Genomic DNA, 20,495 nt, shown 5'->3' with positions numbered 1-20,495 from the left:
AATGTGGGTGTCTGCCAGTCAGTTTTTCTGAACAGACCAAATCTTGAGAAGGTTTTTTTGGTTTGAAAGCCCATACCAGATGTGAACATGGAGTTTAAAGAAATTCACCACGGTTATATCACCAGGTTGCTGACTATTGCTGCTGTTTCTAATGGCCCCACCGCTGCCACTGCTATGCCCCATGCTAGAGAACATGGTTGCTTTTTCAAAGCAGATGTCCGCTATCGCAAGAGCACACCGCTGAGGAAGCCCTGAGTTTGGGTGATAAGGAGCCCGGCACAGGGGTCTGGGATCAGGCAGCCTTGGCCCTGTGATGCAGAGAGACAAAACTTGCTCTATGTGGCGAGAATGAGATGAGCCAGCGATGCATGGCATTACAGCGAGGGGACAGATGTGCTGCATGCACCCCAGGTGCTCCACTGCTGCCGGGACCTCACTCCACAGAGAGGGATGGATTACCCACGCACGGACCCAACTGCCTTTGTGGCATAAAGGCGAAGTAGGTGGTACGGAGAGACTTTTCTCCCCTCGCCAAGCACAAGGCAGGAAAGTGTCTCTCTGCCTGTTGCAAGTCGTGCAGACAGTCGTCGTCCCCCCCCCCCCAAATTATCAGAAATCCATCAGATAGCTGTCAAGGGTGACAGCTGTGTCCTGGGGCTGGAGCGGCAGCTGGGCTGAGCCAGGAAACCTCCACCTACCTGCACAACACACAATGTGAGAAAGCACCCGTCTCGGATCCTCTTAAAATAGGAACCAGAAAGCAGCAGCACCAAGGGAGGGAGTTTCAGGGTCTGAGTACTTTCTGCTTGAATACTGTACTCATCACACCATCTCCCCATGCACAGCCAGATAAATGCAGCTTTTTCCTTTTCCCCAGGGAGGAGCTGCTCCCACCAGGCAGGAAGGGACCATTACTCCTCTAACCAAATTCAGCAGGAACGTCCCACCATATTTTTGCTGTAATAGAAATCTTAGCCTAGCTGCAGCATCTGCTGCTGGGAATCCCAGGTGACTAAGGAAACCTGGAGCTGTAAAGGGAGCAAAAAGGGGCTGTAGCTCCCATCCTTCTCAATTTTGATATTACAGGCAAATTATTCTCTTCCTTACCCTGTATCTTTCCACCAGCAGGATAAGGATGGCACAGGAACTCCTTCATTGCATGTGTAAGGGATTATTATTAACAACTGTTTCTAAATGATCCTTTTGCTAGAGCTCTACAAACAACTTTGCTCTGGCAGCAAAAGCATGAAGGGAAATCCAGACAAGCAGAACGAAACCCTAAAATACTACGCATTCCTCTTGCATTGCTTCTTACAAAAAGGTTCCACTTCTGAGGCCAAAAACCTTGCTGTTGGAAAATATCTTTTTGACAGGAAGCCTAGAAAAAATACTCTGTGTTATCTCCTGTTTTTCAATGAAGTGTTTTCAGTGGTAGGAGTCCACTGATGACAACTTTATTGCCATTTGTGGCAACTTGCCACAGCCCAGTTTGGACTGCTCCAGTACTTTTATTTTTCTTTCTGTCCCAAGATTTTCATTCAATAACACCCAACAATTTTTCTCGTCTGCTTTTTGATATGTATGTGGATGCACAATACATCCCCTGGACATATATGTATTTGTGAGTGTGTGCATTTGCTTTAACACAGAGAAACTTGAAAATGCATTTACTTAGAGCAGATATTTGATACTTTTTTGCCTTAATAGTCTAGTCTGCATCTTTGTTGCTCGGAAAATAAAACATAACTGGGGGGATTCAGTAGTAAAATGCAATGAATATAAAGAACAAAAGAAAGGAGCAGAAATGTTCAGAGGCTTCCTAAAAAAACCCCACCAGACAGTGCAGGCATATGAATGAAAATGTTGAGTTCTTCCTACAAAAATCAGTCAGCAATCCCTATACTTCAAGAGAGGATCCAGGCTCAGAAAATGGCACAAGCAAAGGTGGACAGAAACATTTACTACTTCCCTTTTTTCTGAGGGTACCCCAGAGCTAAGAGCTAGCTATCCAGCTACGAAACCCAGTGGTTAGCCTATTTCGGGGACCCGCCGCTAGTGCAACTGCAGCTGTTCCCCAACCACTTCTTACTCTATTTATCACTACAAAGGTGGCATCTCCCCTTCCTCTCCTAACAGTCAAGTTTTGCTCTCTTTCCACACTGGGATTTCAGAGACAGCCTTCACAGTTGCTGCTTTTGAGTCATTCACCAGGAAGACCAAGGCTATAAGAAACAAGTGCTACTGGAGCGACTAGTGCCCGAGCAAGGGTCACTGCGTGAGTGCTCTGGACCCCATGGTCCACCCTGGCCATCTGCTCTACAGTCCAGCCAGCAAAATGTGACCAATGCTCCTCCCTGCGCTCAAGCTCATACCTGCCTTCCCTCCAGCTCCAAAGGCGCTCGGAGGCAATGCACAGGCTTGCTGACGGTGCCATGGGTACTCTCTTTGTCAGCACAGCTCATAACCTCTGGCAGAGAGACAGAAAGGGTGGTGAGGAGCAATAAAATTTAAACTGCTTTTGCAGACTTGCCTGGCGGCCTGAGAAACCCCGACCTTACTGCTTGGGGCAGACACCCAGACCTCTGCGTACCCTTCCTATAAAAAGCGGATGATGCTACTACCTCCTTCCCTCCCCGGACTGTTACAGCTAGAGCTGGATTAAAAACAGAATTCACTTCCCAAAGCCAATTCCACAGTTTCAAAACACGTTTTCATCCCAAAATTGGGCAAAGAAAGCCTGTTCCAGACCCTTTTTTACACTAAAAAAATACTGTAAAGTATTTTGTTGAAATGTTCCGTTTTGATGAGTGAGATTTTCTACTTAAGTCTTTTGTATAAAATTACAAAACATTGGCCTCACTGAAATGAAATGGCAGGATCACCCGCTGTTGGAAATTTTGACAGGATCAATAGGTTCCTGTGAAACTGTTTAATTTTGTTGAATCAGGAAATATAAATCAGAGCTAAAACAAAACTCTGACCTTACTGAAACATGCAGTCTTGACAATTGCCCATCAAAAGTGTTAACAAATCAATAGATTCTTGCAAAACACTTGATCCTGCTGTTTCAACCGCTTTCCAACAAGCTATAGGTGAGCTGTGTTAGCTGGTGGCTGGAGTCACCTCCTTGTCACCACCTCTCTCCTCCTCACCTGTTTCTCCCTGGTCAGGTGCCCGGTACGATCAGAGCCAAGCTGGCTCTCTGCAATGTCACCTACCCAGGTGGGTGCTGAGCCCCAGAGCTCACCATATCACAGCTAGCCTGTTCCTCCATCCGCTACCCACTTCATAGCCAAGCTGACAAGAGCTCTTTATTCTCCATTGCTTTGCCTTCTCCACCAAACAAACAAGTAAGGGACAAAACCAGAAATTTTAAAATTTCCTTTCACTCTCCTCATCTTGTGCTGGCACTCAGCGCTCGCTTAATTGGTACAACCAAGCTGCTCTCCATGCCAGATGCTCTGGAGGTGTTCACAAGGTCTACCTTCAGTAAGACCACATAGAGTAAGAGTACTCCAGAGCCTGGCTTAATGTAAAAGCCTGAACTGGGTGCTCTGGAGAAGCCTGTCTTTCTTCATTGATGTGGGACAGAGTTAAGGAAATCCAAGGTCCCCCCCTTGAGTTCAGAGCACACCCCACTTTTTGGTTTGGTTTTTTTTAAGCCATCAGCCTTGTAGAAGCACCTCTGAACTCTTGCTGGATCCCTCCTGTGATAGCTGAGCTGCAGCCTCTCCCTGCCTTTGGCCATGCTCATCTTTTAGGGAGCTCCAAAGAGCTGCCTGCACGACAGACCTGAGATGAGCCATCAGCATCCCTGCGATGGGGCACAACGGCACCTTCAGAACAGCTCTGCTGTCCCCACCCTGTGTCCTGGGGCAGAGGACAGGGTGTCTAAGCCCTGGCCAGGCACACTCGAGGCTTGCCTCCTGCACTTGCCAGAAGGGAAACTGGGAGGGTGCTCCAGCACCTCCAGCTAGAGGAAGGCAGACAAATTAGACCTGGAGGTTATGGTCAATGGACAAAACAAAACAGAGACAGCCTTTTGGTTCACCAGTAAGTCATTTGCTACCAAAGCCCAAGATAAATCTATTTTCCAGAGGTCATGTCTGCACGCATAGGTGCATGTTTGCGTTGTAGTAGTCACTCTAGCATTAGTATCAAGGCTTGTTGAAGCCTTAGGTCCATGACGTACAGCCTGGGGACAAAGTTCTAGTAAAGATATTTTCTCGAAAGTCTAAGCTAGAACCGAAATGGGAAAAGCCATATACTGTTTTACTATGTTCTTACTTTGCTGTCAAAGTTTCAGGAAAAGAAAACTGGATACACCATTCACACATCAAACGAGTGAGGGATAACCAACCAGAGGACAAATAACTGGTTTCTGAAGATCCCTTGCAACAGCAACAATGAAGCAAGGCATCTCACTACTCTCAGTAATGGCAACCCTAACAACAGCAACGGCATGGTTAAGTGTAAAAAAGATGGATGATCCCAAGTGCATGAAGGTTGTCAGTAATAAAGGGAAAAGAGTCTACCTAAGTTATCACGGAATAGCTGTTCCAGTCCCTTGGGAACCAGAAAGACAGACTCTTGTTTTCTGCTGTGAAACAGATACAGCTCAGGATTTAACTCTGGTAGAACTGACTAGTAGGAAAAAATTACAGTGTTTTGATAAAACCAGCTATTGTTTGACACTAGACTCCAGGTGTTGTGTGCAGGAAAATGTTAGATTAAACGTTAATATGGTATTTGTCAATGTAACTTGTGAAACTACTATGCCAATATTGGCAACTCTCTCTCCAACCACTACATTACCAACTTCAATTCCCTTAAGAATAAAGAAACTGACCCCACAAATACCTGAAATGGGGCCATATGCTATCAAAAATGTGGGTCAGCAACAAGTATTGTTTAATCCCTTATGGTCATTAAAAAGAATAGAGTTGTCAATGCAAGTAAATGTTTCCTCCACACAACCTGTGCACCATTTCTAAATACATCCTCTGCGGGATGGCTAGCTTGGCTACCTGGACGAACTCTGTCCCATGCCAAACGAACGGAAAGAAGTATGACTAGTGTCCTCTCAGGATTAGGGACAGGACTTGGGGTACTTAATGGTATAGATGCTGAAGTACTCACAAACAAACTCAGTGCAACATCTAGTGAGTTGGACAAACTGGAACACCCCTTCGGGTCCTCTCTATTAGCATTACGGACTAATCAATGGCTCTTGCCCGATATAATGCCCCAATGGGAGAAAATTAACGAAAAAGACCATCAGTTGATTGTAGATGCACTCAGAATAGTCCAAAACAATATCTCATTAGCTCTTAGCTGTATACAGGCACAATTATGGATACAATCTACAGTAGTAGCAATTACAAGAGAAAGTGAAGAAGGCACTTTACCCACTGATATTCGAAAGGTAATATGGGATAATGCAATTGAATTCAAAAAAGAATTCCAGTCCTGGTAGTATTTAGTTAATTTTACTTATGACTCTGTCAGCCAAAAAGCCACAGCTTTCATTCTGACAATATAGAATGCATCGGTACTTACTATATATCCCATCATAGCATTACGGTTGAATCATGGAGGAACTGTACTTTACCCAATAGAACATAGAGTATGGGCCCAACGTAAAGAGAATAAATGGCAAACAATTGATGTAGACACATGTATTGTGTGAGAACAACAAGGGTTTATCTGCGAGAGTAATACCATTGAAGCTCAAGATACATGTTTAGGTACCGAGCAAAATGTTTGTCAGTTTGAAATACATCCCAGTGAAACCACAGAAACCAAACTTGAATATATTGGGAAAGGATGTGGTTGTATAAGAACTCTCTGTAATTTTATACTTGTAGATGATAATTTTGTGTGTACAGATAACTACTCAAAGATTTGTATTTGTAACTTTACTACGATTGTAGGATGTGACTTTAATTATTCAGCTCCCGTTACATCCCATCAATTACTACAATCAGGATATTCCTTATATCAAGACTTGTCACCCACATCTATTGGAATGGACTTGATGGTGGTAAGGAAATTGTTGCACCATAAAGAATTAAAAGAGATGTTAAAGAGAGTCAAGGAGAATGGTCAAAAGACCCTAATCACCGTCCACCATGATGCAGAAGAAATCCATAGTATCCTTGAAAGGGTGAAAAAGGATGGCGACCACCAACAGTGGGAATCCCTCTTTGGATGGTCACCCATGGCCACTGGAATATATAACCACATGTTACATCCAATGATAATAGTATTATGCTTGGCTTTATTGTGTTTGTTACTTGTAATCATCTTATATATATGAACATGGTGGTTAATCGTTCGTCTTGAAAGAATTCGTGACCTTCGTCTGACATATTAAGCAGGAACACTTGGTAAAAAGAACAAAGGGAGGACTGTTGTAGTAGTCACTTTAGCATTAATATCAAGGCTTGTTGAAGCCTTAGGCTGTAAGCTGTGAACTTTCACGCAGATTCACTGACCATGCACTGAACTTTTACTTGGCTACATGAAGGAAGGCCCCCAAAACCGATGCAAACCAGAAAGATAAGGAAGCTTCAACCTTAGCAGAAGCTGCAACCTTAGAGATAAGAGAAGAATCAGCCCGCCTAGAAACAATGAAAGGGCCCAATGAAGAAAGGGAAGACCCCTACTATTGGTCCGAACTGTCTCCTGAGGGGAGGGGAATTTAAATTGTAAGGGTATAATTGCCCAGTGATTTCTTTGTTCTGGGTCCCTCTCCAGAGGCACCCAGCTCGAGCCGTTTTCACCGCTGTACCAATCAATAAATTCATCTGGCCTACATCGTATTGGAGACTCTGCTTCAGGAAACCTAGGGTCGAGCCAGAGGGGAGAGAAGGTGCCCGAGAGCGAGTGTGTGTGTGTGACCGAGTTGAAAAGGGGCACCCATCAGCTCAGTGGAGCTGCCCACTGCAAAGGGACTCTGGTCCTAGCAGTTAAAGTCTCGGGTGGTGTGTGTGCAACTCCCTGAATGGTGTGTGAATGCTCGGGCAGCGGCTTCTCCTTTAACATTTTTGTGGAAGCTTTAGACTTGGAAACTGAAAACTGCAACCAAGAATTAAGCTGGCCTCCAGACATCGCTGTGACAATGGAAAGCAACATCTTTGGGCATTAACTAATACACTTCCCAAAAGCAGAAGGGATCTGCATCCTGGGAAAGGACACCCTGTGTCATCCCTGCAGAAGCCATGGCAAATACTGACTCACAGCTGTGATTTCCTCTTTGCCATTTCTTCCTTGGGCCACATTTTACATCTGCTTTCAGTGCCGTAGGGGGACTCAGTTTACCCATTTGCACCTCATTTTTACCTTTTATCTGAAACCGAGCAGTGAAGCCTTGAAGGACACAGCCAGTCTTGTGACACAATTGGAAAAAAAAGTTTTCTTGGTCTAATAGGAAGTTTAATGACCAAAAGAGAGAAAAGGAAAAGCAGAGAGCAGGATGCTGCAAGACCCACCCGCACTGAAGGCAATGGTTTCAGCCCTTCAGGCCCTACAGACTCAAAGCCTCATTAACTGAAGATGAGGTTACTCTGGTACCTTCCACCACAGCAGGGACCAAGATCAATGCTCAAACCAGAACATCCACATTTGCAAGAACAGTTAAAAAAATAAAATTGAAAGGCAGAGGGAGAGAGATATTACTTCCAGAAAATCACGTAATTCACTCCATCCCTGGGTCTGTCGGGGATTTGTGCTAAGACTGGGAGTTTTAGTGATGGCTATGTCCAAACTCATCTTTTCTGGACTGGATTTTGCTGTCACTGCTGTGTCACTGCAGTTGTCAACTGGACTGCCCAACAATGTGGCTGCAACGGCCCTTCCAAGAATAAGCTGAATTCACAACCCACTGTACATGCATTGGGGGGAAAGCCCCTGGACCCTCATTTCCCAGAAGGAAAACCCTCTGCAACCCACATGCTTTACTCAAGTCTCATTGTTATAAGCGTTACTTTGGAGTTAAGGACCCAATCCCACCACCGTTATAACCCCTTTGAAGATGAACTCTCCACGTGCATTTACAGACCAGAGCAAGAAGCAGCTTTCTGCTCCCAGCTTCACAGATGCTACCCACAGCCTGAAGCTCACTGGAGCATCCCTACTCCATGTTGCCTGATGACACAGGAGTGAAACACCAGCTACAGCAGCCACACCAGGATGCACCCGGGGCAGCCACCGCTACAGTCGTCTTCCCAACTCTCCCGGTTGTGCTGACTCCTTTTTTTCTAGTTTTCTTTCACCTGCCTACACTTCCATTCAACTCCATGTCACCTTCACAGCCAGTCCACCTACTCCCACTGTCCTGTTATTACTTCTTAACGTGCTCTGTCAGGAATTGCTGGTCCTTAAGAGAGGTCCTTAATTGTTGGTCTTTAAGAGAGGTGGGCTGAGGACATGAAGTACGTGGTTGCCAGTGGGACAAGCCAGACTTACTTTCTGTCCAAAGTGAACATACTTCTCTCTGGGGAAGAAAAGGACATTAACATGGATTTGTAAATACAGTTTTGGGTTCGGTTTTTAAATTTTTTAAAATTTTTTTTAGAAACTCTTTTTATCTTTGTCACCACATCCATTTACCCAGACACAGCAAAAACGTCTCTCAGCTGAAAAACTGAACTCATAAAAGCAAAACAAGCGATCTAAATAAAAATCCCCCACTCGGCTTTGTAATTACCAAGACAGCCACTAAGCACAACTCTCCAGCCACTTCGCTGGTACACAGGTCACCTCCCTTACTCTTCTGTTTGCATCTTGGTAACAACATCTACCACTCCTAAAGCTGTTCATCTTCCAATGTTTCAGCAAACCTCCATGCTCCCTATTGATGGCTCTCACTTCCCATCACTCCCTCAGCTATGCTCACCAGGAGAGACCCAGCTGCCGCTCCCCAGTTTTCCTTTATCCCACTGCTTTTCTCAGGCTCCTCTAATACACTTTTCCATGACTGCCCAACACTACTCAGGTGTGAAAAAGCAGCAGAGCCAGACCTGGGATAACAAAACACATCAGCTGTTCGCATCTGGGGTTCTGCACCAAGATTAATCAAAGCACAAGAGACTGCAGTTGGAAGTTTGATACTCAAAAAGCTGGCTGGATGTTTGCCTCATTTGTGTAAGCATTCCTCTCTTATTTAAAGAGCTGGACAGATCTCAACAAGACATGTGCTCTGAGAAAAAGAAAAGGTGAAGTCTGCAGCTTTGCAAGGTGGCATAAGGATAAACTAAAAAGACTATGATCTGGTTAGAAGTGGAAGCCTTGCTTCCAGGTAGTTTTAGGGAATACGAGTCTTGTCTTCGCAAGGTGCAGAGATGGGATGGGAAGCTCACAAACATACAGGGTGTCCCCATGCTGGACTATGTTTAGAGTACGTCCTCGATGGAAATACGGGGTCGCATTTCCGTGCCCACACCTACGGGAGGGCACTATAAGAGGCAGGCTGACATTTGTGTGAGAAGACTGAGTAAAGGGTGGGGAATAAAAGAAAAAGGTGCGTGTGAGGGATGGGGAGAGCTGCCCTGCCCTGCCTGCGGGGAGACAGGCAGCGGGGCAGGGGAAGGTACCAGGCAAGGCCATGCCTGCCAGGCAGCGAGCACCCAGGAGCCGCTCTCCCTCCAGGCGGGACCAAAAACGGGCCCAGGCACCCAGAGCTCCGAGCAAGCCTCGGCTCATCCTTGCAGCCACCCAGCCAAAATTAAAAATAAAGGGGGGAGAGATAGAGTACCACGCAGTCCTACACCTGACGGGGCTGTGGGTCCCCGGGCAGAAAGCGGTGCCTCTGGAGATGCCAGGAGGAGGATGAGAATAAGGAGGAGGAGGAAGAGGAGGAGGGGGAAGGGGGGGGTTTCCCCGGCCGCCGGCTGCAGCGTGCAACACCGCCGGTTCTGTCATCATCCTCCGGCGGCGGCGAGGAGGGCGGGAAGGAGAGAGGGAGGGAGGGAGGGAGGGAGGAAGGAGGTGGGGGGAGCGGGGCGGCCTCACCTGACGAGGTCGAGGAAGGAGTCCACCGTCTCCTTGCTGGTGGGCACGGTGCTCGGCAGCCCCAGCCCGGGGGCGTTGAGGGCGGTGGCGCCGGCGCCGGGGCGGACGATGAAGCCGAGGGCGACGGCGAGGCCGGAGGCCAGCAGCGTGGTGCCTAGGAAATAGGCGAGAGCGATGCCTCCCAGGCGGCCGAGCGAGCGGGTGTCCAGGCTGGCGGCTCCTGACACCAGGCTGCAGACCACCAGCGGCAGGATCACCATCCGCAGCATCCGCAGCAGCAGCTCCCCCGGGAAGGCGAGGTAGACCACCTGCGCCGGGCCCAGCGCCGCACCGCGCACGGCGGCGCCCAGCGCCACGCCGGCCACCACCCCCGACACCGTCAGCAGCACCAGCGCGTTGCGCCGCAGGAAGCCCCGGCAGCCCCGCAGCCGACCCCCGCCGCCCCGCTCCGCCGCCGGGCCCTCCGCGTGGCCGTTGCGGCCGTTGCCCGCCTTCTCCTCATCCGCCGCCTCCATGCTGCCCGGCGCGGCAGAGCGGAGCCGCGCTCCCCGACCGCCTGCGCTGCGCCTCCTGCCCCGCTCCCGCCCGCCGCGCGACTGACCGGCCCCGCCGACGGGCTCCGCCCCCGCCGCGCTCCCGGGGGGCGGCCCCGGCCCGCCGCCCCGCCCCGCTGCCGCGCGCGCCCGCCCGCCCGGCGGCGCGGGTCTCTTCAGCGCCATCGCCGCCCGAGGGTCCTGCACGTCCCGCCCGCGCCCTCCCCACGGGCCCTCGGCGTACCCACGGATCGTGCGCGGCCCCTCCGTGTCCTCACGGTTCACACACATCCCCTCAGCGGCCCCCTCAGCGGCCCCGAGCTCACACGTGCGCCCTCAGCGGTCTCCTCAGTGTCCCCCTCCGTGTCCCGGTGGCTCACACACGTCCCACCGGTGTCCGCCTCAGTCTCTCCACGGCTCACACATGGCCCCTCAGTCTCCCCATAGTTCATGCACATCCCCTCAGTGTCCCCCTCAGTGTCCCCATGGTTCACACATGCCCCCTCAGTGTCCCCATGATTCACGCATGTCCCCTCAGTGTCCCACTCAGTGTCCCCATGGCTTGCCCATGTCCCCTCAGTGTCTCCACAGCTCACGCATGTCCCCTCAGTGTCCCACTCAGTGTCCCCATGGCTTGCCCATGTCCCCTCAGTGTCTCCACAGCTCACGCATGTCCCCTCAGTGTCCCACTCAGTGTCCCCATGGCTTGTCCATGTCCCCTCAGTGTCCCCCTCAGTGTCCCCGTGGCTCACATGTCCCCTCAGTATCCCCATGGTTTACACACAGCCCCATCAGTGTCCCCACAGCTCACATATGTCTCCTCAGTGTCCCCACGGCTCACACGTGTCCCCTCAGTGTCCCCATGGTTCATGCATGTCCCCATCAGTGTCCCCACAGCTCACACATGGCCCCTCAGTGTCCCATGGTTCACACATGTCCCCTCAATGTCCCCCTCCTCTCACCAGGAACCTCTCGGAGAGGCAGGAGCCATTCTCTGCACCAGGACAGGTTGTGGCTGTGCTCCCTGTCCCCACGGTCAAAGCCATCCAGCAGGTCTGTGGGCTCATCGGTGGCAGGGTGGCACGGACACGCAGGCTTCGAGCGTGCTTCCTTGAGGGACCGGGCTGAAACCCATGTCTGATCACACAAGCAGGTTGTCGGAGGAGCAGACGATGTCTCTGACGCTACAAGGGGCTGATAAAGGACACCCGGGGCTTTCAAATCCGCAAGGGCCTCGGAGGTACAGTACCGTCGTGTTTGCTCATGGAGCCAGTTGCACGAGCTTCAGCTGATGTTTGGATTTTAGAAGGGGCTTCATTTCAGGTCATTCCCTTGACATCAGCGAAGCACAGCCTAGCAGAAAACGCGCTGTGAAAACAACCAGCCACACATTCGTTTTTCAAGTAGACGAGACTCATTAAAGAGACTGACAGGGCATGATGGGGCAATAATCACGATTTAATAAGACTCTTTTCTGCTTTCCAGCCTCGTGGATAGACGAGGCAAAGATCCCTACACCACGGCTGGAGCTCCTGGGAATTGTCTCCGTCTAAATAGGTAACGACACCACCAACAAGCAACTGCATCCACCACCACCCGCCTCAGAGCCTGATGCAAAGTCTTGACTCGCAGCTTGCTCTTGCACTGAAATTTGGCTCAAGATACCAGGCATATTCTTACTGATTTTAAATTTTTTTTTCCTGATAACATTCCCTTTGAGGAACACTTGGTTTGTGGAAGTCTGGGAATGAATGTTCCACCAAATTAGGATAAGCAGAGACAGGAAACAGAGACTAAACAGGAAAGCAAGTATCTGCAAACACTTTCAAAGACATTCAATTCCACCAACCTCAAAAGGAACAAAAAGCTATGTGGGCCTTTTAAAATCAGTTTTGAATTTTTTTTTTGTGAATAGGTTTGTGAATAATAATCAGTTAACCCTCCAAAAGAATTGTTTCTTTCCCCATCAAAAGCATTTCCAAAGTAGATTTTTAATTAATATTTTGAGAGTATTCCTTGTGAAAATGTCATGCTTCATTTTTTCCTTGCATTTTTCCCTGTCGTTCTCTCCTGGTCTCACCCTTTTTTCTTTCCATTTATCCGTGAAAAGGGGAAGAGAAAAGGGGAAAAGAAAGGACAACAGAAAATTATAAAATAAATACAAAAATATAGAAGTCTTCATTCTCTGTTTCACTTGAGAATAAAGACTGGTTCAGTTGGTTCTAAAACCAAACAATGAGCAGAAATGCTGTTCCCATATGCAAACTGAAAAACAAGGGGAGAAATTCAGGGAAGTGTGAACAAGAAGAAGGTATTAAATCAGAAAACTCATCTGTAGCAGCACATGTGTGAGACCAGCGCAGGAGTTAAAATAGAGCCTTTTCCACCATATGAATCAGTAGTAGGCTCCTTCTCTCCTGGAGGATCTCCCCATGTCCTTGCGGGGTTGACTTCACTCAGAGCAGTGCCACAAGAACAGCCACATGACCTGCAGGAACACACACCTCCAAAACTGTAGATCCCACTACATGTTTTTTAACCCGTGCTAAGGCTGGTTGATGATAGCCAACCCTTCGTGAAGAACACCTTGACATGGGGATGCTTGAGTCAAGCTTCCTGGTCAATGACACCATGAGAATTCGGATTCCCAATTTCCCGTCCCTTTCTTCTCCTCTTGATTTTCTGATTTAAACACTGATGCAAACAGTTATCCTTCTTCTCTTAACATATCTTCAGGTGACAAGGCTTTTGCCAAGAAGACGACAATAAAGTATGTGAACCTCCCACCATATGAATGGGCATCATCCCAAAGACGTTCTAGGCAAAGCTAACTGTTTTTCCACACCCTGTGAGAGTTCATGGATGGCTGCAGTGATTAACTCTGAAGCCCGCTGACTTATTCAGTAGTAACCGTTGACTGATCCGTTGTGTCATGTTTTCATTTCAGCACTTGTAGATCTTGGGAGCTTTCCAGTGAGTGAGTCTGTCTGTTTCCAATGTCCATCCCGCTGGTGCTTCTAAATTAGGGTTTTTGACTTTCCGACTATTGCGACTTGAAGAATTTTTTTGTCTTAAATGGCTTTCACCTGCACAGGGCTAGAGTGCTTCCTCCAGAAATCAGCAGAGGGATCATAAACAGGCAACAACAAATTAAAAAAAAAAAAAAAAAAAACAGAAAAAAAATCCAGTTCCTTTTAAATAAAATAAAATTTTCCTTTTGCTTTTGGTGAGGAGACAGCCAACATAGTTTTCACCACTGGCCCAGGAAGCAAGAGGTCCTGCTGATTTCCCATCAACTTCTGCTTGATATCATTTTTTGATGGTGGGTATTTGAAATTCCAGCCTCAGTGAAGGGAATGAAAAAATCTCGATGGCTGGAAGGAAATCAGGTCCTTCCCCTCTATGTTTCAGCACCAAGCAAGCAGAGCACAGGACTGACTTTGAGCTGTTTCCTCAGAAAAGGTCCCGCTTTGTTGAGGGAAGTTGATATCGAGACCTCTCTGAGGAAAGGCTTACAATTCCTTTTTCCTACTGCTCATCCATCCCCACTGTTAACCTGTACCACAATCCTGCTGCAAATCAGTGGGATGGACACTTAGGATGGGATCTATGTAATGTAGCTGTTGCCAGCTAGAAATTTAATGTCTAATGCTTGCTTTTTCCATAGTCAATAGAGATATTGGGAAGGTCACCCCCTTTAAAAGATGTGTCTGAGGCACATTGAGATGAAATTCCCATGGGAGTATCTACTGTGCTCCACTGAGTATGGAGAAGACCTAGACCATTTGTTGAGAATACCCAGGTTTCAGGTAATTTCTGTCGTGTGACTCCCCCCCCCTCCCCACCCCTGACTTACAATGCTGGTCTCACCAAAACCAGACTGTACAACAACATCATAGAAAATCATTATTTTCCTCCCTGTGTGACTTCTGTATATATTATACTCACACAACATTACAAACTCAAGATGATTTTTTGTTCCTCAGAGGAGATTTAACTTGGCATCTGAACTGCATCCTACTTTTTTCTGCCCTGACCTCCAAAATATAAATGTACCCTGGCCCTGAGGACATTCACATCTGGAGCTAGCTCTGAACTTCATGGTGGCCTCTGTAATAAAATCAAACCTCTGGACAGCAACAGCTATGATCTCTGGAGAAAGTCAGATGTGACCATTAACTGCACAGTGCTGCTCATCTCAGCCAGAAATGAAGGTATTGAAGACAGCTTCTGCCTTATGATTTTTGTTTTGGGGGAAGGAAAAAAGTGGAATCACTCTGCATTACTACGTAGTATCTATCTGTCCTACTGCATATGTTCGGTATTATTATGTACTACCACGAAGCACAAGCATAATAGACTATACATAACAAATACTTCTGAAAGAGCAAAGCCCATGAAATAAAGTAGCCATTGCTACACCCTTAGCTTTTGATGATCTATGACAATAATAAACCGATCTGGTGGGTGTTTTCTCCATCACTCATAGGGTCACATCAACACATACTAAGTTGCTGGCATAAAAGTGCTCCAATGACATTAGTTTCAGAGGGTGGGAAAGCCCCTAAGAAACAGAGGAGAAGGTTTTCCACACCTGAGGAAGGTCAATGCAAAGTCTGAAAGAAATCAGACTTGAGTTTCTTTGCTAGGGGAGGAGAGGAAGGCTTTCGAAGAGCTATTTGCAGCTCCTTGAAGTCTCACACCTGATAGATGCCCTCTTGGCACAGGTTAGCGTAGCCCTTGGGCCATGTTTCCGACAAAACTGCATACCAGCTGTGTGCAGCAGGAGTGCAGTCAACACTCATCATGCCACCTCCGCTTCCTGTCTTCCTGCTGCTATCTCCCTCTGCATAAGACCGGCAAGGTCGTCTACGGCTTTCAGGAGCTTCCTTGGGTATGGCTGCTGTTTACCCCCTGTGCTTGGGAGACCTACCAGAAACCTCTGTAGGCTTAGAAAGAGATCATCAATCAGCCTGTCTCCCATGACTGCTTTGATTTGAAGTAGTTTGAAGAGTGACGCCTAAAAGTCATGGTGGGGAAGGAGCAAGATGAAAGGGAAGAGGGCAGGAAGGGGTTGGGTTTTATATTTGTGTTTTTCAAGAGAAGCTTGAAAAAAGGTGCTCCCAAACATCCCAACGGAGATGTTCTGGACAGCCTGCAGTGTCCCAAGGGGCTGTATTACAGAGTGGCCTTTTTCTGAGGAGAATACATGAAAAGCATGTGGGAGAGAGCTTGTTTTCCACCAGGCAAAACGAAGTCCTCAGAAGAGCCACAGCATGCTGGCTGAGGCAGGAAGGCCTAGAGCACTTCCTTGGTATGCAGACTTTAGCTTGGCAAGGAGACTTTGTTGGGCCTGGGATGCCAAGCAATTTGGACTGACTCCAGCCCCATTACAGAAATGCTCTCCGCCTGCCTTTGGGAGGAACATGAAGCGTGCTCCTCGGCTCTTCCCAGTGCCACCGACCTGCTCACCCCACTGCAAGCTGGATGCAGGACCAGCCACCGGCATGCAGCCACCTAACTTATCAGAATGAGCCCAATTTCAAGACCTCTGAAACCGGGGAAAGAAAACCTCCTGGCCCTCAGTGATGCCAGATCCCAAGAATATTCCTCAGGTCCTGCTGCATGTAGGCTCCTGGCTAGCAACCGAAATAACCCAGTCCCATCACAATCCTACCACAGTGTCACATGTGGGATTCACTGTCTCTCCAGGCTAGGTAAGTTCTCACACCTGATCGAAAATATTCTGAGGATGAAAACAAAAGGCCTTTATGAGTGGATTTTCTAATAGCAGAGGCAGGCAAGGAATTTTGCAAATACCACTTGCTTGCCCAAACTCCAACAAAATATAAACTCTGCAGACAGGGATGGTTGACCTAGGGTAAATATTTAACTTTATCTTCCAAAGGCACATGCAGTTTTACCAGCAAGAAGATGAAAAATATAGAATAATACCTCCACACACACCTTGTTTACTCTAAGGCTCCTTTGAATGGCTCTGGAAACAAAGTCGAATTGAGACAGGAGTAAATTTAAAACTGGGTGCGTTGTCCCCTTTTTCAAAACCATAATAATGTACAAACATGAAGAAAATGAAATAGGTACATGCTGGAAAAGAAGAGTCCCAACTCGCCTCCCAAGAATAATGGCATTTTCTCCTTTGTAGGGTCTCCCTGTGATTTTTCTTTGAGGGTGAAGTGGGGAAAAGCAGGAAAAAAGGGCAAGAATGAACGCAGACGTTCAAGATCTTGGACGTGTGACATCTTGTCCTAGCAGGGGATGTTGCCTCTAGCTCGCGGGGGAAATGCAGGGTCAGGCTTTTCAAAACAAGCTGGGCTGATCTGAAAACAAGCTGTGTGATCTCCTCTCACGGTGAAGCTTTGCTACCGAAGAAGCAAGGGAAACGCTCAGAGGGTTTCAACTATGGGAAACATGCTTGAATGAAGAACTTGTGAGTGCTCCAAGTAGAAGTGCCTGCTGCTTTCTCCCATGGTTGTGGGTTGATAAAGCACCTCGCTGGTGGCAGGAGGTGGGTAAGTTAGACAGCTGAGGATTTGCCTGGCATTCAAGGATTAATACACAAGCAGAGCACGCCTTGATTTACATCAGCTGTATGGAATATGCTATAAAAAGCTACATTAGGGAGAGAAAAAAGCATGAGCAATTTCTGAATGTTGGTTGTGATTCAGTGGCTAGAAGCAGCAAGGGGAATCGCTGTCCTTACACATTTTATCCCTGATTACGGTATGACAATGAATACTGTATCCCTGATTATGGGTGACAGTAAACTGGGATGACAGCAAACAGGAGTGGTAAAGCTTCTGCAAGGGAACGTAGGGGACTGTGCAGCTGTCCTTTGCCCACTGGCCTGTGAGGATGTCTTCCCATGCCCCCAGCTTGCTGCAGGAGTGTGACAGTGGCCACACGAGGTGGCTGTGGGAGCAAACATGTGGACCAAACAGGTCTGAGAAGTAACTGCAGCTTTAGAGATCCTCGGGGCCATGCCAAAAGAGCAGCAAAATATCGTAAGAACAGTCATACTGGAAAGGAAGAACATAAGAATAAGCAAAGCCAGAACATGTGATATTTTCTGAGAATACTTTCCAAGTATCCAACAATCTGCAGCTCAGATGTTTCCAGGTGCAGTCCTTTGGATTTAAAAGCCTTCCACGCGTTTGCCTCCTGCAAATTTGTCTGCTGTTTTTTTGAACCCCGTCATCTCTTTTCCAGAGATGTTGTTAGTCCCGTACAGAGCTCACCGCATGCTTTTGTCACCCTCTGCACCTTTCCTGGTTCTTCTGTACCCCTTGAGACCAGAGCACAAGAGCGTGGTGCAGATTGATGATAGATGATTGATGATTGATGAAACTCCTCTCTCCCCTGCCAGCTACTGCCAAGGCAGCAGAGTCAGCAGGCAGGAGCTAACGAAGGCAGCCCATTACGACCAGAGAAGTTGTTTCCCTACTTGATGCTGCGATTCAGCAGTAACACTGCTACATGCATTGCTGCCAAGGTCCATGGCTGCAGATTCAAGCACGGCCAGTAGTTACAAGGCCCCCGACGGCTGTGCATGGATTAGGCAGAAAAGTAACCAGCCCAGAGCAAAGAGCAATTGCTCCGTGTGTGTGTGTGTGCGTGTTGCTGTAATACTGTACCAGGAGTAAAAGTGCTGAGGAGAAAGCAGGTACTTCCATTTTTCAGACTGTTATTTTAGCACCACACTTCTTTGCCTCAGATTGTCAGAGGCAGTGTTACTGCAACAGCTATACTTCATCATCAGCCGTATCCAAAATAATGTTTATGTCAGTGTTCAGCGTAGAGCCCTCCCCTCCACCCTGAAAAACTAAGTTTATACCTGATTGGTATAAGAAGTGGAGACAGCTGAAGAAAAGAAGTACTTGGTCATTTATGCCAAAACCCCAGGACTGTATAAATCTCTTCTAGGGCAGTGAGAGGCAGGTAGCTACCAGAACTGTATCTGACCTACTGCAGAAGATGGCATCTGGCCAGCGACGTGTTCTGACTTGGTTGATTCACCAAGTGGGTATATTAACTTCCTGTGTAAAGTATCAAACCACTAAAAACTTGCTGTGTTTGCTATATCTGTGAAATACGGGTTTAGGGAAGTGTTACAGCTTCTTTGCTTCTGTCCTCTGAGGCTGCTGCCGTTCAGCCACCGAGTGCAATTCCCTCCTTTGTGATGAAGGGAATTTGGCATTCAGGCCCAGGAGATGCCTAAGACCATCTAACGAGGTTTTAGGCATCTCCTGGCATCAGCCTGTCTAATGAGGTCTCTGAGGCTGTGAATCCTCAGATTTCTGCTCAGGGGTAATCTCACACAGCTCCTCCGTGGAGGTTTCTCTTCAGCCAATCTGCCTATTTTTATGAAACTCACAGAAATACACTTACTGTGAGATCTCCCCCCTTCGGTGAAATTTCGGTGAAACTGCATGCTGGAATCAAGAGTTTTTAATGAGGGGTGGACAGATGGAGCCACACAGAGACACATCTCCCAGTGCATGTGCCAATGTACAATTTTTTAGGAACCAGGCTAAAACTTATCTTGTGTCCACTGTTGTCCCAACTCTCCGTGTGAATCACAAAGTAGTTGTCCTAATGTCAGAGAAAGGGGGGATGTAGATTTTCTCTTTAATCCTGAAAAGATACATATAAATAAATGTGGGGGAGTCACATATGCATAAGGAAAATGGTAAACACATACTCAGTGCTTTCCTGGGCAGCGAAATAAAAAACCAAAATTAAGAGAAAGAGGAAACACAGAAACTCATGTAGTGAGACTGCAGGTTAGTATGAAAATAACCTTAAATTCTCGAGAAGTCACAGCAGCGTGTTGCATTGCCACTCTCTCCCTTTCCTCCCATCGTGTTTGCATCACGGAAAATGAGCTTTTTGCTGCCAAAGTCCACAGTTTCAGATGCATTTCTTAGCCAGACCTAGAAAAGTACATAGGTACCTAATGCTTTTCTGGGGGTTGTAATTCTCATTGATCTCAAAGCCTTTGAGAGTCTGAGCTTACGTTATCTATTGTACAATTTTCAAAGCTGTCTAGGCTACCTGCTAATGTAGGTGTCTGAGATAACTGCTGGGACCTCCAAAGGCCCTTTTATTAGCCTGAACTAAAGCAATTTTCATTCTCTAATCAAGTAGCATCATTATCAAATCCAGGAGAAAAAAACCAAACAACAACATACCCACGCAGAGCAGATTACACACTACTGTGGCTGTGTAAGAGTCCTGTCACTGCAGGTTTTGGAGTAACAGCCCCGCTGGGAATTACAATGAGAAAAACAAGACGGGAGGAGCATGCACTTTCCACCTGCCTTAAATCAGAGCCAAGACCTCCTGCATCGGGGGATGAAAGTTCAGTCTCTGGCACGGTGCAGCCACAGAGCGGGGCGGCAGCCCCAGGCTGAAGCCCCCTGATCCTGCATGGGGGCTGCTGACCCACAGGGCACGCGTGCTTCTTGCGGGGGGTGAAGAGGTCCTAACTCAGCCTTGTAACCCCCAGCTTGCTTAAGGAGCTTAAGGAAAATAAACAGAGGCAAAGCCATCCTCCACCCCTTGCTCACATGCCACCTCTTTTCAGAGGTGAAAGAGTGGCTCTATTAGTGGCAGAGGATATGCTGAGCAGAGCCACTGCATCTTTCTGGTGGATAAGGAAAGGCAGCAGAGGCGGCAGCTGGAGCAGGCTGAAAGCTTTTTCTGAGTGCCACAGGAAAAGAAACCATTATGAGAGCGCGCTAAAAGCCTATTCATTGCTAAGGAAAGGGCTACTGAAGAATGTGGGACGCATGCCGAAAGCTGCCAGCCAGAGCAACAGGAAGATTATTAAAGCCTGTTGCAAAGATCCCCATCTCCTTCCTTTGGCAGTGGCGATTCTGGACATGGAGTCGTTTCAGACCTACCCATTGAAATCCTGTAAATAGC

At 47.7% G+C, this 20,495-nt stretch overlaps 1 protein-coding gene across 1 annotated transcript in view; it reads right to left on the bottom strand.

Annotated features, from left to right (window-relative positions):
* The window catches only part of SLC1A4 (solute carrier family 1 member 4), a 34,647-nt gene extending 24,028 nt beyond the window's left edge, over window positions 1–10,619 (bottom strand). Inside the window, exon 1 of the mRNA XM_075496849.1 lies at window positions 10,015–10,619. Within this exon, the coding sequence (XP_075352964.1) occupies window positions 10,015–10,529 (515 nt within the window). The 5' untranslated portion in view covers window positions 10,530–10,619. The remainder of the gene's footprint in view (window positions 1–10,014) is intronic.
* Window positions 10,620–20,495: the final 9,876 nt, after the last annotated feature.

This window comes from Mycteria americana, chromosome 3 (genome assembly GCF_035582795.1).
Source record: "Mycteria americana isolate JAX WOST 10 ecotype Jacksonville Zoo and Gardens chromosome 3, USCA_MyAme_1.0, whole genome shotgun sequence".
Taxonomy (NCBI): domain Eukaryota; kingdom Metazoa; phylum Chordata; class Aves; order Ciconiiformes; family Ciconiidae; genus Mycteria; species Mycteria americana.
Note: the sequence above shows the minus strand (reverse complement) of the source record. Positions and strands in the feature narration are given on the sequence as shown.